This window comes from Temnothorax nylanderi, unplaced genomic scaffold (genome assembly GCF_030848795.1).
Source record: "Temnothorax nylanderi isolate EJ_2023f unplaced genomic scaffold, tnyl_v1.0 TNYL_tig0044_pilon, whole genome shotgun sequence".
Lineage (NCBI taxonomy): Eukaryota > Metazoa > Arthropoda > Insecta > Hymenoptera > Formicidae > Temnothorax > Temnothorax nylanderi.
This window is the reverse complement of record NW_027249106.1, coordinates 431,939-452,653: the sequence shown is the minus strand read 5'-3', so window position 1 is coordinate 452,653 and position 20,715 is coordinate 431,939. Positions and strand designations below refer to the sequence as shown.

The 20,715-nt window shown below is 36.4% G+C and overlaps 1 protein-coding gene across 3 annotated transcripts in view; it reads right to left on the bottom strand.

Annotated features, from left to right (window-relative positions):
* LOC139771767 (uncharacterized) overlaps nt 1-20,715 on the bottom strand; it is a 56,647-nt gene that overhangs the window by 12,804 nt on the left and 23,128 nt on the right. For all 3 annotated transcript variants that reach the window (XM_071704793.1, XM_071704791.1, XM_071704792.1), the window contains 3 exons: nt 12,946-13,357; nt 11,511-12,518; nt 648-784 (listed from right to left, as the gene is read on the bottom strand). In XM_071704793.1, coding sequence (XP_071560894.1) covers nt 648-784; nt 11,511-12,518; nt 12,946-13,357 — 1,557 coding nt within the window. The remainder of the gene's footprint in view (nt 1-647; nt 785-11,510; nt 12,519-12,945; nt 13,358-20,715) is intronic.

The following is a 20,715-nucleotide window of genomic DNA, read 5'->3' as shown; positions in this document are numbered from 1 at the left end:
TATTAGATAGAATTTATGTTAGATGGAATATATGTATATGTATATTATATACATTGTAATTCGTTACTTCTGTAACTATTAATTTCTTTACTTGCGCACCACGTACCGCGCCTGACTCGTATAGCTGTTTATTAATTTGTTAATATTAGATAGGTTTTTTTGTCTTTTTGAAAATTAATGTTTATACCAGTAAATAGCTTTCGAAATTATGTATATTTACGAAATTTCGCTATTATGCTTAGTTTAAAAGTTATAGTTCAAAAACGAAAATTTGGCCGAATTTCGAGGGCTGATTTCCCTTTCTACAAATCGGCCAAGTTTCATTAAAATCGGAGTGGAACCTGGGAGGCTTTCCTTGTTAGTGATAACTAATCATTGATAATATTTTATATGTAACTATTCTATTGTGTGAATAATTTTTAATAAAATATTATTAAATATTGCCTGTATACGTAGAGAGAAAGATATTAAATTAACAGAGTTGTAACGCGGGCATAGAATAAAAATTTTGTTACATTTAATGAATCTTTCTTAAGAAATTGGAATTTCTTCCATCCATCTAATACGTCAGAGACTTGAGACCCAGATGAACCGACATGAGCCTTAAACATTATCGGATCAATTATCTTGACATGGCTGATACCTACCCTGAGCGTTCCAAAGTTGAGGTGACGATGCCAGTTCCGTGGGACTGCTCGTCATGTAAGGGAGGCTATAGGTTCCTCCGGTTCCAGCCGCGGTACCCATCGCGCTCACGCCACTCATCGGTCGATACAATGATGAACTGTAATAGCAAAGCATTTTATGTAGAACGCAGATGATGCTCCATATTATTCGATTAATCCGAAATGCGTCGTTTCTGTGGCAATATCAATAGAGTAAAAAAAAAGTTCGTTTAGAAGCATCGCACGCAAAAACAAAAGCATATGCACTCACTTGGCGCATCTACAGCACCGTCTTTTTACCTGAAAAGGCTGATTATAATATCTTGTAAATTTTCATGTCCCATATATTCTATATATGATATTAATACGGTATTAATAGCGAAATATTAATTAGTAATAGTTGGGATTGTGACAAAGCTGCGTCTTTCTTTTCGGCATCGCTGTTTCCTTGCACTACGACGTTTATGTTAAGTTCTGGTAATTATATTTAAAGATAATCGAGTTGTTTTCAAAATTTAAGAGAGAAACTGAATATACATTTAATTATTAACCCTTTCGCTGCAGGAAATTTCAGCGTAAAACGCGCACTGCAGGCGGTAGACGCTCAGCGACGACCGACGCTATTAATGGTCATAACGATTTCTTACCAGCGTATATTTTGTAGAGAATGCATAGAAGTGAAACACTGAATTATTTTACTTTACTATTTTAATAAAGAAAATATTTTATTCGATTCTTACTTTTTATTTAATTTTGTAATATAAATATTAAATACAAAATATGAAGCATGAATAATATTTAGTTGCTAAGCAATCGTTGACGAAGTAAGTGCCGAACAGCTGTATGCGTCTACACTATCCACAGCTACAACAGCCCATAGTAAGCAACGTTAATTGAACGCTTAATATTAAAATTAAGCTTATATATAATATTAAGCGCTAATAGCGTAGGATGACCAAACTTAATTAGGCGTCAACAGCAATGAAAAAATTAAATAGACAGTGTCAATTGTGGCTCGTGTGCCTCATATTTCGTGCGCAGATTACGTTTCGCGAATAAATACGCCCCTACCCATGGGATTTGTAGATCGCGAGGCGGCGCGGCGTGTACCTCGCGAATCGATCGTTCGAATTGATCGTTCGATCCGAATGCCCTAGAGAATTGCTCTTATTTTTATTGCAGGTCACTTGTACATATCACTATGTACATATGCGTGGCGCTAGATTGCATACACCTACGTCAGTCACAAGCTTATAAACCTAAACCTCTGTCGAAATTTTTTTTACTTAACTTTGATTTAATATTGAAAAAAGAGAGAGAAATGCTAAATAAAAAAGGGTGAAAAATAAGTAACTTACACGAAAAATATTCAATTACTATCCAATAATGAGAAGCATATATATAAATGTAAGATTTTCTTACTTCTGCAACTGATTTCCCCCCAAACATATGTCTGTAACTAGATAACAGTATCACTGTATTATTATCATTGAAAAAAATCGCTGTTCCGTGTCGGAAACACCGGAAAGTAACCGTCGCGGGAGAGCGGAAACCGTGGTTTGACTCATATAATGCGGGCGCGGGCGCGGGCGCGTGCCCGTACCCGAGGAACGGAAGGGCACCCTTTCGGTGTCTCCCTTTGCGTCTCCTGCTACGGATGACCCTCATCATACGAAAGTCCGGAACGACATGGCTACTCCATTACCATCGCCATTACCATTACGAGTTGTTTATACCTGGTTTCGGCTCAGCGGCCACTTGAAAACGCAGCAGGATTCTACCTGAACCTGAACGGAATAACATAACGAGCTTTCAGGCGCATGGCACGAGCGAATTATGTGTCTCCACTTAAACGCATTTTTCAAAGCGACACCTTATCTTCGGCGGGGAATGCCGATAAATTCCCTGGATGATATTTTCCGAGAAGTTTTGGAAATTCCAGTTACACGGTCAAAGTCAAGTCAAAGTGATGACGTGTACGAATGAAATGTCAGTAATGTCTTCTTAATATATTAGCGAAGACTGTAGCAATTAGATTTATATATTGATACATTTTTTCATTTATGTATTCAAAGAAATTAATTTTATTTATTTTAGTTTTTAATTATATAGCAATTACATATTTAAATAATCGTTATTCATTCTAATTTAGATTAATCCACTTGGACTGTATGATAAATCTTAGCAGGTTCTTATGTATGATAGTCTTTTATTTTTTATTACATATATAATTATGCAGGAAAAGTCATCTTGCCATTGTCGCGTCGGTATACTCCGCATGCCACGCGCGCATCGCGCGCACGTGCACTTTATCTTCGAGCGCATTAACGTGTCCCAAACAAGGTAAAGAAGCGGCCGGCGTAAAACAAACGAAAGCACCGCTGTACGCTCGCGATGATGTCAATACGGATGCGACCTTGAGCAGTCGCGCGGTGGCCTGGGCACGTTTCTACATACCGGTACGTGTCCAGAGACACCTTTGCGATCGCTCTCGCGATGTCGAAGATTGCCGAGATGCTTCTCACGTGGTATCCAACTCACCGCCGATCGACAAAGAAACATCGATAAGCGCGTACAATTTCATCGAAAATTAAACACGAAAAGAGAGATCTGTGACATGCTAAATGTTAAATCAGAGATATAAAGAGAATGAAGATATATGCGAAAAATTTTAATTAAATATGACATGGATTGACAAGATTTAGTAATATAGAGTTATGGTTTAAATGTACATCAACGACTTAAACTTAAAATTTTAAACGAAAAAAAAAGCAAATTTTATGGATATTAGAAATAAATATATCTAGGAAGTACAAGCGATGCTTGTGTGTGATAGAATTAATTTAATTCTTAATATTAGCTTAAATTTTTCTGGAATTTAGTATTTTATATCACACGTGCACGGCATGCACGTTATTAGCACGTGAGTGGCTAAATGAAAACTGCGACTCGCGTGTAAAAATGCATATCCAGCATATTACTCTTGATCGCCAGTAGGTTTGTGACGAATATGAAATTTGCAGGCTAACGGTGAACCCGACACCCGACGTGGTCTGACCTTTCAAGAAATCTGCTTAGACGATTTATATTTACATAACGTTAAGGTAGGTTATGACACGAAAGGACGGGCTGGTATCGACGACAATCGAAACAAAAATATTTTCAATGATGTAAAAGAAGATGGAATTAATTTCCGAATAAATTGTAAAATGACGGAAGAGAGATAAAAAAGTATTTTATGTGAATAGAACCTAGATTTTTTAAAGCAGTACGGCGAATATCTTTTAGAGTATTCCGCAATAAAAAATTCCTTAACAAAAGTTTCAAGTTTCAAATTGACTATATCACTATATATATCAAAGAATCTAGAAAATATAATTTATCCTAGCTTATATGCATTTTCGATCGCAGGTAGGAGTTGCACGCGCGATAAACCCGCGTGCATTTTACATCGGCAATGTAAATACCGGTGAATGAGAGTCGCGTCTAACGGTTTCGATTGTCTTAGGATGTGTCGTACGTCTGACACGAGCTCAACGGGCACGAGGATACGTCTTAAGTGCACCAGCTAAGTGCGATGGAACGTCCAATGCAATACGAGTGCATCAGGAGCGAGAGACCGTTCTCTGTGAAACTGGTTACGCGTATCCTGGATGGTTGTGTACCAGGTGCAATCGGGTACTTTGTAAACCATTAATACGTAAAGGAAACGGTATTAAATGGGCACGCGCTGCATGCAATTGCACGCCCGGTGCAACGATGCGCACGATCCGTCTCGCTAATGCGTTTCGCAATGTAAACGACCGATGGTGGTGAGGCGGAAGGAACCTTCCTTCGACAAACTAGGAGAGGTTACAGAAATAGTGAAAAAAAAAAAAATACACAATGCGTCCGATGGTCAACAAATATTGATAAAATCCTAAATAAATAAAATTACAATTCTAGACTCACTAGAAAATATGTTTTCAGAATAGAAAAAAATAAAATTTATGGTAATAAAATCTTGATTATGCGTATTATTATTATTATTCGGAGCACTATTTAACATAATATAAAATAAAATCCTAGACGTTAAAAGAAATAAACAAAAGAGATAAATAAAAAATGCAATAAATTTTTATTTGTTTATCCTATGGGCAGAGAATATTTCTTGTGGCCTCTATAGTTTGCTCTTGACAAACACGAATGAGGGACTAATGCTCAATGACGTAACGTCATATTAACAGGAATCGAGGGCGATTTTATGGTCAGCGTGCGAATGTATGTGTGCGTGCATATTCTATGCATGCGTAACAGTTGCATGGGGAGCTTAATAGCAGATCTCGGGTTTCTTCTAAGAATCTCCGCCGCACTTTTAATTATTACCGCCGCCGCCTCTAGTAATCTCTATCTCAAACTCTTCCTTCCACAAGACACAAGTATAATAACCATGAAGAGATTATTTAGATAATCTGTAAGATCAATGAAATTGGCCAGAGATATGAGAATTCTCATATTAAATAAATAATAAATGCGAATGCTATAACATAAGTTGATAATGTAATATGTTTACTTAATGGAAACAGGAAATATGAAACATTAAAGTTGATGATAAGTTTTTGTGAGATTAATTTCAATTTTTCTCGATCGTTTTTCGTGAGAAATTCAACAAGTTTATTTAATAAACATAAGATAAACTACAGATATAATACGCATACTATTTGCTACTGGAGAAAGACGAGGGTTCCTCACGGTTGACGAGGAGTGCGAATTTCGCGAAATCCAATATAGCGAGTTTAATGTCGACGGGGTTATAGCCCTGCTGCCGTAGGACTATCTGAATCCACCGAGCTGATAAGACGCTTCTCACGATGGCTCGCGCAAGAAGGTGGGGTAAACGTAAAGATGAGAACGATAAGCCTACTGATCAAGTACATAAGTATTTATATCTACATATATGCGTTACCCAAAGGCAAAAAATGCATGTATATTTGCATAGGACAGATATCGATATAGAAATCGATATCAAGTTCTAGAATTCTTTTCGACAATTGACAGTATATGACGAAAATTGGATTTCAAAATAGCTGAACGATATTGAATGAAAAATTCTTCCACATTTTTTTCATCTTCTTTAATAGCATCACGATGTGAGTCTTGCAATAAAATTTCGTCCATTTGAATTAAAGAATAAAATTGTGTAGTTTTCCTAAAATTTAATTTAAATATTAATGCAGGTGTCTCAATATCAGAATTTAAAATTAATTTTCTTATTTTTCTTGTCTAGCTCTCTTGTCGTTATAGGAGAAGCGCGTTAACAGAATTATAGGAAATTACGATTATAGAAAATATTTTAACATAACGAAAAGTCTGTTGCTGTTTCAAGAATCCTGTAACACGGTAGATATCTCGTATGACGAAAGATAAGAAGGGTACCATTTCTTATTTGCTTAGCCGCATTGAGATTGTTTAAGATATCACCGCTGATCTTTTTATACAGTCAGGGTTGACAGAGCGCAAAACTAAATCGCGTTAGTGTATGAATTTAATATTTACAGATGCGACACACGCACGTAGAGAACTATATTTTTAAAAAGAAACGCGAATGCGCGTGCGAGACCAATGTGGGAGATATATGTATATATTAAAAATATATACATTAAGATAAAGAATATTTCTTTAATAAACGGCGATGGGTCTCTTCTAATTGTGATTTAAATATCATATTGTCAAATAAATTAACAATTATAAAGTGTAAATATAAAGGGTTAAATATGAATATCGATAAAAAAAATTGAGAGAATTATATAAAGTTCTCTCTACATTTAAGATCTTATATGTTCAAATATCTGCAGAGAGTGTATTCAAATGTATCAATTCATTTGCGATTATAGACAAAATAAATAACACATTGCAATACGATAAAAAAAGGGAACAACGTTGTAATTAAAAATAATTGAAATGGTTAAAATAATAATTTGAAATATAAGCCCACGTTTCTTTTAAAGTTAATAGTTTCTATTCAAATACTTACTTCTACATGTAATATTATATTATATTATAAGTCATAATATTAAGTATTTCAACTATATTAAGTAAATAAAAGACAAATATGTGTTATTAATGAGATGCTAATAAATAAATAATTATGTATAATTGCCAGATATAATAGAACAATAATTTCAAGTAATTGTTTATAATAAGCAATTTAAAATTAAATATAAAAAATGTTTTCATTTAATCCCGTCTCAGCTGTTTTGAAATTTAGCTTCGTCACACACGCCATCGATTTAGCGAAACAATTTCAAAATTTGGTATCGACTTCCGTATATGGATCCGTTTTATGCAACGCATATATTACGTAAATGTCATTATTTATTATACACAATATTCGTAGTACATAGCAGTTATATATTTTTATATTTATTATAATATTAATTTCCCATATAATTTCTATATAATCTCCAAATTTTATCTAAAACCTGCGTAACATATATGTATAATTTTTATCGTATAGAATTTAGCTAATTACACGTCACGGTAAAAATAAACAGCACACACGAAGCGTCATTGGAGAAGATATGGAAATATCGAGCATGAGACGAACCGACAAACAATAACGTAACACACTTTCATAAGATAAATTTTTCATTAGAAAAAGACTCACTTCATCTTAGCGGGCGTAACAGACTGATACGCTTCGATATCTTTTCCTCTTCCTTCGTTGATGCTCGTCTTCGTTATGTCGTACGGAGTAGAGGAGGCAAAGAAAAAAAGCGGTGCCGGAAAAAAAAAGGAGCCAGAGAGCGTCCCGTATCTGTCACCGGGCAGACAAGAACTGAGCGCAATATAATCTAACAGAGTGCACGAAACGTCAAGCCGAATGGAGTTGGAGGACCTCGAAGGTGGTCAGGATTTCCCCTTCTGCAATTCCTTCCCCACTCGAAGAGACCCTCCTGCGGTGACGGACAATTATCCCCACTTGTTATTTTCTACGTGTTTTCCCCTCCTACCGAGATATCACCGGCGCGATCACATTTCGCTGTGTACCCCAACTTTGCCTTTTCTGACGGAGTTCGTCACGAGAGATCCCCACCATCGTTATCGACTACTCAAGACGCCCCACTGTTTGACGTTCTCCACCGATTACGTCTCGTGGCGAATACTCGCTTTCGTCTTCGTCCTGTCTCGACTGCCGTCGCGACGCCACGGCATAGACGAAGCGACGCGACGTTTTTTTTTTCTTTTATCTGACAGTTCTCACACACACACGCACAATTAACAAATTTTTTAATTTAAATAGATTTGATTTTTGAAATATTAAGCTCCGGATTAGCTGCGTAATTGCGATTTGAATAATAGAATATTAATTATATTGAGCAATTCACAGTCGGATATTTAGAGTTTTGGAATAAAAACATCATGATACAAAATGAAAGTAATTGTCGAATGACAAATTGATGCTTGTCGGAGTGCTTCGTGTAAAGTACTGTAAAGTAAAATCTACCACGTGCCACTTCCGCCGGCATGCTCACATCGAAAGACTAATGTTCGTAGTAAAGAAAAACAAATGTTGAAATCATCTTTAGGTGTAGAGACAGCTGCGTATTGCACGCGTATTGCATATACCTCGTGATACCTTGGAATCGATACAATATGTATATAAATATTTTACATAAGAAATTGTAACAATTATGAGATTACGTAAAATATTTAACACTCATTGAAATTTCTAATTTCATGATAACTATTAAGTGTTTCAAAAAAATAAAAAGTTGTAATATTACAATTTAAAAATTTGAAAGAAATATACGGATGGCATTGGTATAACAATAAGTACACCGAGAATTCATAACAAAAAAGTAGAAAGGTTAAACGATACGAGTTTGTCTGGTACGAAGGGTTTCGTTCTATATGATTCGTAGAAAGGTAGTGTCGACGTGTGTGTATGTGTATTCATGAACTGTAAACTCTCTCAAATGATTCACAAACTTTGCACCACTATTAACGATCGCGATTTATTAATTCTCGAGTTTCTTTCTTCGTATCGTAACTTTATTTTTCATAGATTTTTAAATTACTCAAACTATGCGTGTAGCATAGTTAATAAAATATTCTCATAACTAGCTCTCAGAAAAAAAGAGAAAGAGAAAAAGGAAATTTTAATTATTTTTTCATTATAACTGTATGTAGTTTTTTATGTTACTTATCATATATTATTGAGATTTATTTCACTATAATATTAATTAATTCGTGTCATAGTGTAACTACTGTAACTAATCCTCTATTTCATCTTAAATTATAAGATTGTTGCTGGTGCTGTCATACTATAAGATACATTAGGATTATTAGACAATGATAGACAATTATGACAACGAAGATTAGTGTTATCTGATATCAGTAAAATCAACACCCTATTAATAACGAATAATTTTAATTTGCAGAATGTAAGATTTAAATAAATTTACGTGATCATTGCATAAGAGAACGAACAATTTCTTTGCATTGGCGCAATCTCTCAGATCGGCCAAAAAGTAGCAAACAACAAAAAGAAATAACGAAAAACGGATCACAATTTGTACTCGAACTTTTGCTATCAAATTTGAAAGGTCGCGGCCCATGCACGTGTACAGTGCGTGAGTTAAGAAATACTTCATCTTTCTTTTTCCTTCTCCCTCTCCTTTTCTCTCTCTCTCTCTCTCTCTCTCTCTCTCTCTCTCTCTCTCTCTCTCTCTCTCTCTCTCTCTCTCTCTCTCTCTCTCTCTCTCTCTCTCCCCCTCTCTCCCTCCCTCCCCCCTCTCTCTCATTCTACATTTCTTCTCGATTACATCCGCCACGATGAAAGTGAGCGTAATCATCCGACTGTTCTCTTTTCGTGGAATTGCGGGGTAACAGTCAATGGGAATCTATCAGTCAATCGCATTCATCGGTCAATAAAATCTTATCGGATGCAGATCCGACGCATCAGATAAGACTAGCTATATTGATGGATAAAATTACGGGTAAAATAAATGAAGTTGCAGTATATGTAGTTGTAGCTGACATATTGAGAAAATTGATTTATTTATTCATTTTATTTATTAATATCCTTTTCAAAAATAATTTTTTGTTTTGTAAATTCTTATTGAATTCGTATTTACCGTGAATTCATATTTGCCAAAGGTGCGATTCTTCCTTTATGCATTCCCATTTATTGTCACGTAATAAAGATAAATTCAACAGTTATTGTGCGCGCCGATCAAATGAATCAATATAGAACCATGGATATGACGCTTGACGCCTTTGACGCAAGTCTCGCGATGCGAGCAATCTGTCTCGTTCCCTTCCTAGAATCGGAGGGTGGCAAACAATGCGATCTGCGGATCATTTCGATCGGTGAACGAACCCTTATCATTAGCAAGTATCGGACATGAAGAGAAAAGCGCGAAGGGCAAAAGTCGTATGAAATCCGAGTAAAATTATCCCCCATTCGTTATTTAATTCAACCATCATCAATCTCAGCATTTCTTGTTACTTGAGATACCGCGCGGCGTCTTATAATTTAACCTATGTATTAATTATTATCATAAAAAGATTAGTGTTCCTTTAAAAAAAAAAAGTTAAAAAAATGTCTGTCGACGAATGTAATAGAATGTAGAAGAAAAAAAAGAAAAACTGTTAAAATTGTGAAACAACTAATTGACGATCAAAGACTGAAGGAACAAACTGTATCGAGAGGATCGTGACAGAGAGACGCGATCACCTTAGGATCTCGAGTACCTAAATTTAAGGGCTCGTGCCCGAGGAAAATCAACAAACATGGCAGTGAGGTGGGGACAATCCACGCTTTCATATGGTTGTTAGCATAGGGACGGGCAGTCTTCCGACGGTTGCGCTTTGTTTCGGGCTGTATATTAAGTATCGCCTACGCACACAGACCTGCGTGAAGCGGAATAGCTCTTAAAGCTCGCGAGTAAATATTTTTGCGCGCAGGAAAGGACTGTACGTTTGCATGGATGCAATAATCTGAGTATACGTCTTGCAGGATAGTGCGTTTGATCGTACCGCACTTCCGATAAAAATTATTTTTCAAGATAAAAATCTTTTATATCGTTGACGTAAAACACATCGAGCATGATAAACTAGCTAGTTCACAATTCATGTGTGTTCAATTGACCTATTCCTTTTAGAACAAATCACGATTTTAAAGCCTCCAGCATAAAAGCACCGAGATCATTCTCATTTATCTAACTGTGAAGCAAATATAATTTAAATTCTATTTACGTATAAAAATTAACGTTAAAACGCAAAATTACTCATTATATTATTATTCTGCACAGAAGAATGACATATGTATCGACGTATGAGAGATCGCGGCGTACTATATCTCATATCTCAGAGACGGCTGAATAAGTTCCCGGTAAATGACGAACTTGGAACGAAATAATTTTCTATATGAGATAACCACAGATCTCGCATAAAAAAAGGCACATTGTAACGATGTCAACGAACGATGCTACGCATACCTAACAATACAATTTAATATTACATCGCTATTGATTTTTTTGTAAATGGTCTTCTAACAATAAAATGCCAATAGCACATCTATACGTCGCTTCAAAAGATACGTCGAAAATATTTCGCGTTCAATATTAGTTTATTTATTGATTTATTCTATTTTCGGCACTAAAATAAATAATTTTACCTTTAATTTTACCTTAACAGAGGATGATTTTTTTCTATAGACGAAGAAACGAGAAAAAAATATTGTTTCGCCAATAACGGGAATCAAACGATTTTAAAGTTAATTCCGTTCACACCTGGCACATTCGTCCGTTGCGTCACGCAACGATAACGATAACGATAACGATAACGATCGTCACTAACCTGGAGAGTGGGCCGCTGGGCGAATGCGGCGCGGAGGGGCCTTGATCGTGTTGGTCCTGATGATGATGGGGGGTGCCGGCGGCATGATGCGTGTAGATCGAGTCAATGTACAGCTGATCGGACACGCGCTCGGCTTCCTGCAATCCGTGATTGGTTTGCACCGACGGTGGTTGCATAGCCGTAAGATGCGTAAAAGATTGCAATCTGCCCTGTTCAGTGGGACTATAACTCTCCTGGCCTTGGTGATGTGGCGACGAAAGACCCTGATCGTCGTGCGGACTATGACTAGAGGTCGGGGAGCCGCCGACGGTCCTCACCGATGGAGAACCGCCGCCAGTGCGGATCTGATGTTGCAAATAAGGCTCCTCGGACAACACGTCCTCCAGGTGGTGCGACGTATGATGATGATGATGATGATTACTGCCACCATTGCTGGACGTAGTGCTTGACGCAGTGAGATTCGGGAAGAGTACACCTAAATAATCACCCCGTGCACCTCTCATGGCAGCTGCAATGCCGCTCACCCCTCGATCCACGTCCTCGTCAGTTTCTTGGTGATGTTGCTGCGGATCCTCTAGATGACGATGAGCAGAAGATAGAGCGGTATGTTGATGCACCTCGGATAAATGATGATGATGATGATGATGCTGTTGTTGATGGTGATGGTGGTCCGTCGTGGTTGGTGAGAGCGTCTCGGTACCGTAACGATGCATCGTGGAGTGAGGCATGTGACTGCTGGCGCGGCGTCCCTCCGGCGTGATGGAAACCTCCGTCGGGTGCCGGTTATCCCCTCCCTCGGGAACCGGGACCTCTCTCGCCCCAAGCTGAACATACTGTTGCGCCTGTTGGTGATGGTGTTGCGGCGGCGGTGGCGGCAGCGGCTGCTGCTGCTGTTGACGATGGTGGTGTGCGTCATGCTGCTGTTGGTGGTGCGGTTGGTGGGGCGGCTGTGAAACCTGTTGCTGCTGCTGCTGCTCCTCCTCCTCCCTCATATCACCGCCCCCAAAACTTTGAGGGTTACAAGAAAATAAAAAGACTTTTTTTATTAACTAACATGTGGTGGAATTCGGCGATTAATAATTTTGATCTTTCGATACATTTACAATGGTAATTTTTTTAGGTGCTCGCGCAATTAAAGAATTTGTTAATGACAATCCTTATAATACTAAAAAATTTGTCCTAAACATTTTTAATATTGCTTTAATATTATTGGATAGAATCGTATATAATAATAAACATCATTCTAGAATAAATTTAGAAATATAAAGGAAAGGAAATTTTTCAAACTCCACGCAAACTGTAGTGAGATAGTTCTGTTCCGAAACGCAATTATAAAGGGGTGCAAAATTCCGCGATTAAATTACGTTGTTCTATCAGTGTTTTATACAGAATATTTGCCGATACTTGATCAGGATATTTGTCCTGATTCACTGACCTCTCATGGATTATGTGTGTGGGTTGATAGTCGAGCTCATGAAGGGTATAAGTGGTGTTAGGATCTTCGTTGGCATGATCATCGGCAGCAGCGGCGACGGCGGCGACCGCAATAGCGACTGCTTCGGCACCGGTTGGCTCAACCATGGCGCCATTTTCCATTTCCGGCTGTCCCGCCTCTAGCACGCCCACACCGCTGTCCTCCTCTCCAGCCTCCCCGGTCGTCACAAATGCCAGCTGTTGCTGCTGTTGCTGCTGTTGCTGCTGCTCCTGCTGGCCGACTTCGTGCCCGATGACGTCCTCGCTCTTTATCGCCGTCGTCGCCACTGCTTTCCCCTCTTCCTCCTGCTTGATGATTGCCTCCCTGGTGGACTGCGACGCTGGTTCCGTAGCCCCGACATATCCGATCAAGACTGTATAATCGTCAAATCAAATCATTGGATATCTCACTTGATAGATTATGAATATATTTAAATCTAAATTAAAATGAACAATCTTAGCTATGCGCACGTACACCGTAGCTATGTACTTTTGGAGAGCGCATAAACGGAGATAAACGACATCGAAGCTGTCAACAATAAATCTAGTACTATTTTTTATCTTAAGTTTATATTATAAAAACTAATGAAAAATTAATAATTTTTCAAATTATGTTATTATAATTTACAACACAAAATTCTATGAAAGTAAATTATGTGGTTAAACTATCAAGAGTACAGGATATTAATATTTTACATTTAATTGCTGTAAATTCTTGCAGGACATTTCTATTAAAAGATATGCCGTGAAGATGATATCATTGATACTTTGTTTTATCTTTTTAAGTATAAATTGGTTATTTTTTAAACAGCGAAAATAAGTATGATCGATGGTAACAAGTTGCATAATCATATGTCACAAGGTTCCGAAATGTAGACTGGGTACGTATTATGAAACTGTAGGAATGTGTGTGTGTATGCGTGCGCGCGCGCGCGCGCGCGCGCGTGTGTGTGTGTGTGTGTGTGTGTGTGTGTGTGTGTGTGTGTGTGTGTGTGTGTGTGTGTGTGTGTGTGTGTGTGTGTGTGTGTGTGTGTGTGTGTGGATTCCGATCGAAATTATTCCTTTTTCCCTGTAGAAAACACGATAGAAAGCTAGAAAATAACTAAACAATTCCCTGATTCGCGTACACGTTTTCGTAGCATACTTCTTCATGTGTGAAAGGCAATGTCGTAAAAAACGACAAACGGTATATGTTTAAAGAAAACGTGTTCATTAGCACCCAACATTTCGATATCCGCTCCAAAAGAAATGTTTTTCTATTCTCTTTTGTTTTTCAGCGCATAATAATTATGGTCTCATATGTAATTTATTACCATGGTTCTTTTCCTAAATTGTCCTAAAAGAAATAATAATATTAAATGTTGCAAAATTGAGGAAAACAATCTGCTTCAATATTTTTCCTGAAAAAAAAATCTATTCTTATTTATTAAATTAGTCGGAAACTCTTGAATTGAAATTAGAATCTCGAGCTAATACTGTGTGTTTATAAAATATTAATTATAAATTTATACAACATGTATGTAAAACAAAAAGTTTTTGGTTTAACTGACCAGCTGAAATGGATGAATTGTTTCGGTTACATGCCCGTTTTACTTTACAATCGAGTAACCGCGATCGCATAACCGCGCAATAAAAACCGCAAGAATGTTGAAATCGATCGAGATTCGACAGAGGCATAGGACACACTGCGTGATGACATCAAGAAACTGTTGCTAGCCGGTGCGTTACAAAAATAACCACGTGCTCTTATCTACGCGTCGTTAGTGGTGGCACACGCACTCACGCACTCACGTACAGATGGACACTGCATGCATATACAAAGAAACGAGAAGGAGAGAGTAATAGAGGGGGAAAGAGAAACGAAGCTAATAAGAGTAAAGAAACGAAAAGAATGATTTCACGAGCTGTTCTCTCTCTCTTGGGACGATAAAAATATTATTTTTAATTATCGAGGAGTTCACGCGTATCATGTTAGGACTAACGAGCACATATGTAGTAATCCTAGCCTTCTCAATTTTATTTATTTATTTAAATCTCTTAATATGTCGATTCTCGGAAATTCTATATTTCAAATAATTGAAACGAAATGCGGCATACTGAACGTACACTTTCGCGCTCTTAACAGACCATTGTCTGACCTCGAACGATGTAATATGGGTCGATCGTGACGATTTGATGTGTAACTCGATTGTCCATGCGGCCGCTGAGTAATCGGCCGCATGAACGTGCGGCACATGAGGGAAAACCTCAGGAATGTCACGTGCGCCCCGTAAAACCGATCTGATCCTAGCTCGTGACTTTGCTCATCCGACAAAGTTCAGATATCATCGTGCATATGACTAATATTTATTTCTATATTGAGAGAGAGAGAGAGAGAGAGAGAGAGAGAGAGAGAGAGAGCGCGCATTCGTTTAAAATTGTCCAAGCTAAATTGTTGTGTGAATCATCAAGTATTCGGCGCAATATGAAAATTCCCACAACTTTACTTTATTTGAGGTTTATTATTTTTTCGTCCAAAAAGTAGAATAGAAATTAAAAACAATTAAATTGCGGCTTCGAAAGTTATCGTAATCATCTACCACCTTTTTACTCGCTCTCTTTGACATGCTTTTAATATTATGTGAAATGTTAACAATTTTTGTATACATTAATTAATTTACATATATATTGATATACATATATATATATATATATATATATATATACTCTTGAAAATTGTACTTTACCTTTATATGAATCTGAATGATAAAGTATCTTTCGTTCAAAGAATGCACAAAATTCAATAGCGACTTCATTCAAGCTACCGCTACTTAATATCACCCCTGAAGGCGGTATATCGACCGTTTAACATTCAACTGACCTTATTGACATTACCTAATCAAATTGGAAAGGTCAGGCTCATTGGATTATCTGTCGCTGCCGCTCGGCGAATTCTATTAAAAAACATATTTTTGCACAAAAGGTCCAAGTACAGTTCGCTTTGACCAACCTCTGAAATAATGTAAATAAAATGTACGTTTGTACGGGGTAGTCTGACGCGTTACCGATAATACTGCTCGTCAAAGATTACTCTTTCGACATCAAAAAATAACGTGCGATTATGCGAATTGTAGGTACTTAATTCCTTTTTAATTCTTTAATAAATTTTTTAAAATTAAAATTTAAAAATTAAATTTTAAATTTGGCTTTTATAAAACGCATTGTTTATAAAAACTTTAAATAAAAGACTTTAAAGAACAACGGAAAGGAATTAGCCGCCCCCATCGTATTATCTATAACGAAGAGATGCAGAGCTGCGACCCCGATTAATCATTCAATGAAGAAAATATACGCGACGGACATGTGCGGTTGCAGTGAAGAGGACCTTCTTCATTGTTGCAATAGTAAAACAAATGGTCGATTAATTTTATAATGGTTGATATTATATTAACGCTTTGAGTGTCATGTCACCCATATCTAACGCGTAAATTTCCGCAAAAGCTGTCATCCATTTGTGAGTGACGGTTTTATTTACCCGATTAAAGGTAATTTTATTAAATATTTAAGACATAAAAAAATAATATAAATTTTATTAAGACATTAAGGAAGGCAAAATAAAATATTAGATTTATTAAGTTCAATCAGTCGAAATCAGCTTGGCACTCAAAGTCTTAATCAAATATCGTTTCCTTATGTCAAACCAATATCCCTTACCTATAAAGTTTCATAATTGATATATTTCATCTTTTTTTGTGCGTATGTCTTTCTATAAGTTTTTTAATTTCTAGATATCATAAAAAGAGACATTCCCTATATTAATATTTCATAAGATTTGCTTATCGTTCTGCGTAATATTAATTATTGCTCTATCATACTTATACGTTTGTTTTTAATAAACCTGTATTTCTTCAGACTGTTGATTGCAGTGATATGCAAGGTGCGCGTAATATAATGATTGAAATTATTTCAGCACGAGAGTTAAGCGTTTATTATCCCTGGAGATATACGCGAGAATTGATGGTACCACTTTCCTGAACGGTAGCCGAGAGTGAGTTTCAGAGTCACTGGACGAGCGGAAGAGGTTTTGTACATCGAGGCCAGAGGTTGCTCTTATCTTCCAGACCCCCACAAAAACAGTCTCTGTTATCCGCAATACGAACGAACATGGTGCGTATATATATCGATGCGGTTTATGACGAGATTTTCAGAGATTGAATAGCCCCTTTATCTCTATCTTTCGAGCCCTCATCTTTTTTTCTTTTTACTCTCCTCCTCCTTCTATCTCTGTCTGACGAAATATTTAACCGTAATATAGTTTATAATACGCACAATAAATTTAAATAAAAAAATTATTTAGATAAGATAAAAATTGTAATAATAGAAATATATAGCGTAGGTATTCACGTTTTATCTTAAAATCGAAGGAGAAAAAGAAGAAGAGGAAGAAAACAAGAAGACTCGAGAGAAATAAGAATAAAGAAACTGTTCTTACATATTTCATAATTGTGTTAATTTCTTTCCTTATCTATATTAGAATTTAACAAGACAAAATAAAGACATTGGAAGAACAGGGGGTGCATTGTGGGTAGATGAGGTGAGGTGAGGTGAGGTGAGATAGTTGTTGGATAGGTACGATGTTGCGCCGTTGAGGTATGGGTGCGTTCTACCTATTTCCGATAAGAAGAAGGCCAGGTGTACATCGTGTTTCTCGCGTAGTACATCGCCCACCAGGGTGACATATTCTCGGCATGTCGTTCGTAAAGTTGTAATTTATAATCTGTGAATCAACATTCATATGCGCGCGCAAAAAAAATGATTCACACAGTGATTGAGTCGCCTGCGTTTATTCCAAACTGGCACGTATAAAAAATGATAAAGAGAAACGTATGTATCATCGCACGGCGATCAACATATTATAAACGATTAATGCGTATTAAAAATTAACAATTTTTCATAAAATTAAAAATTAAAAATATATTTAAGTCTCCGCTAAGTATCCTGTATAATATTACTTTTGATAGCGAGATTATTACGTTAATTTTATTTAACACAATAATTTTTTTATCTCTTTTGATGACTCTATTCGCAATGAATCAAAGACAAATCGTCATATTCGAAACTGCTTACGCTGCTATATTCGCCATCGGAGTCGAGCGTCGTCACAGTGTCTGCCGCTGAAGCTGCACCGACGACTGTGACTGCTGTTGCAGATTAGGCTACTATGCGACTCTTAAAAGGCGATAGAAAGCCCGCAATCGCGGTGTGTACTCCGCTCGCCGTACGCACGCTTATGATAACTGCTGGCAGTAGAAATAGAAGATAATGCAATCGCTGTATAATCATACGTAACTCATTCATCCCGCGGCTCAAGATAGAGCTAATCTGCTTTACGTTACGTTTTCGCGTATCCTTGACAATTTTGTGTTAATTTTTGCTCATAGAGTATCTACTTCAAGTACATTTAAACGATTTGAAGATAAAAAAAATGATAAATCTAGTTTATTAAATTTTTTACAGTTAATGAATTGTAAAACTTGTTATATATCAAGCATTAACTAAATTTGGGTCCGGGACCCAAAATCTATAATAAGATCGTTTATTGGTCCCCTCTAAACCCCTCCTTTTATCTGAAACATTTTTCAAATAAGCCAATACTTTCTGAGATATAATTGGCGGAGACAATTTGTACACGAAATAACTTATTACCCTGTATAATATTATGCAAATAAAAATTGTAATTAGAAAAAATGCGTAAGAAGAAGCGAAATAAATTGAACAAAATTTCTTATTTTATCTATTTTAAAAAAGAAACATTGCGCGTAATTTAATTTTTATATAAAACAGAAAATGCATATGTTAATTCCGTAACTTTAATGAAGAGGAATCGATGTTTATTACAATATACATGTCATATAAATACGGTGATTGGCAAATGCAAAACCACAAATAGATCGTGATAAATCATTCACGTTTTGTGATCACAACGACACCTCGGTATCTTAACGCGGAGCCATACAAAACTACTACCTCAACCCGATAAAATGTGATAAGGCTGATAAGGTGATACGAGACGGCACGCGACCACGATATATGTTTCTCACACTTGCACGTGCAGACAGTGCGAAAGAAAAGAAGAAACGATCTAAGGCATTTTAGCATTACCGCATCGATTATCATTATCATTATATTTATATTCCTCTCGTAGGTAAAAATGCGATAATATTCTCTATCATAACAAATACATATAGAGAAAGCAAAATTATCATTCATTTTACAATGAGAGCCTATAAAATTATTATTATCATTATCATTTATAATAAAATTTAAGAATACAAGATTTTTTGTAAATAAATTAATATCTATTAATATTAATATTATTACATAACAAGAAATAATTTATTCAAAACTTTTCTAATGATTATCAAGTTTGAACATTTCTCACTTTCGCACATCTATCCTTTTCTTCCACATAGACTTAGAAATGTGCAACTGCATTCGATTAATTACACAGGCCCACAAAAAAAGAAAAGTTGTCTGCGCCATGGACTAGACCATGGTATTCCCATGTATTTTCGCCTGCTGAAACCGAATATGACCTCAGTTTTGCCCCTATACGTCAGGATTTTTTTCTACAGCCAAAAAAAAGGTGTTTCGTGGGCAAAACATCTTGTTTTTGACTGTAGAACAAAATCCTGACGTGTAGGGGCAAAACTGAGGTCATATTCAGTTTCAGCAGGCGAAAATACATGGGAATACCATGGTCTAGTCCATGGCGCAAACAACTTTTCTTTTTTTGTGGGCCTGTGTTATCATCAGATAATTAAATTAGGATTATCTATTGCATAAAAGAACATATTCTCTCAGATTAACGTTCGTCTCGACGTTTGATTTCCACAATATTTTCGTGACATTTCGCGACATGACATACAAATGAAAAGAAAATAGGACTAACCCAATTAGCAACTGCCAGACGAACAATGAGCTGTGGCTTTATCACGCAGTTTCTGCGCACAAACAAAGAAGACGATCGTCGATGACGAAGGAAATAAGACGAGAAAGACATCGCGCCAATGGAAATTTCGCTGCAGTTTCGAAGACTGCATTGTACGACAAAAAGGAAGACATGAAATGAGTGCATTCTATTCTCGATCATACTAACTCAGAGGCCTTTGAACTTTCTCTCTTTCTTTTCTTCTTTGATTAATCGTTGTGGATTTAAGGAAAATTGAATAAAATGTAAACAAAAAATCAAATTGCTTCTTTTTTTAATGTTCTTCTTTTAATTTTAAAAATTTATCTATGTAGAAATTAATTCCTTAATTTCATCAATAATTCAATTTTAATATAATATTATCAAAGCGCTTAAGAAATAAAAGAGAAAACATTCTTTAAAGAAAAATAAACTTGTGGAAATAAACTCTAGAAATAATCGCATAAACGTTTCTAAAAAAATAAATACGCAGATTGTCAAACTGCATATTAATTATACTTTACGCATAGAATCGAATTTCGACGAGTTCGACAAATTTGTTAATAATCCGAAATATGTTGTTAAAACGCGAGACGCATAATCTCGCTAATAAACTTGCTGAATACACGCGTGTCAGCTATTAACTATCTGACGCAGGAAGCATCAGGTTCGCGCTAATGAGCTTGAACACACCTGCGACTGAAAGGCGGTATGCAGTTATCCTGAATAAAACGATTGCCTAATTAAATCTTCTACGGAACACACTCGTGATAAGCTAGATTG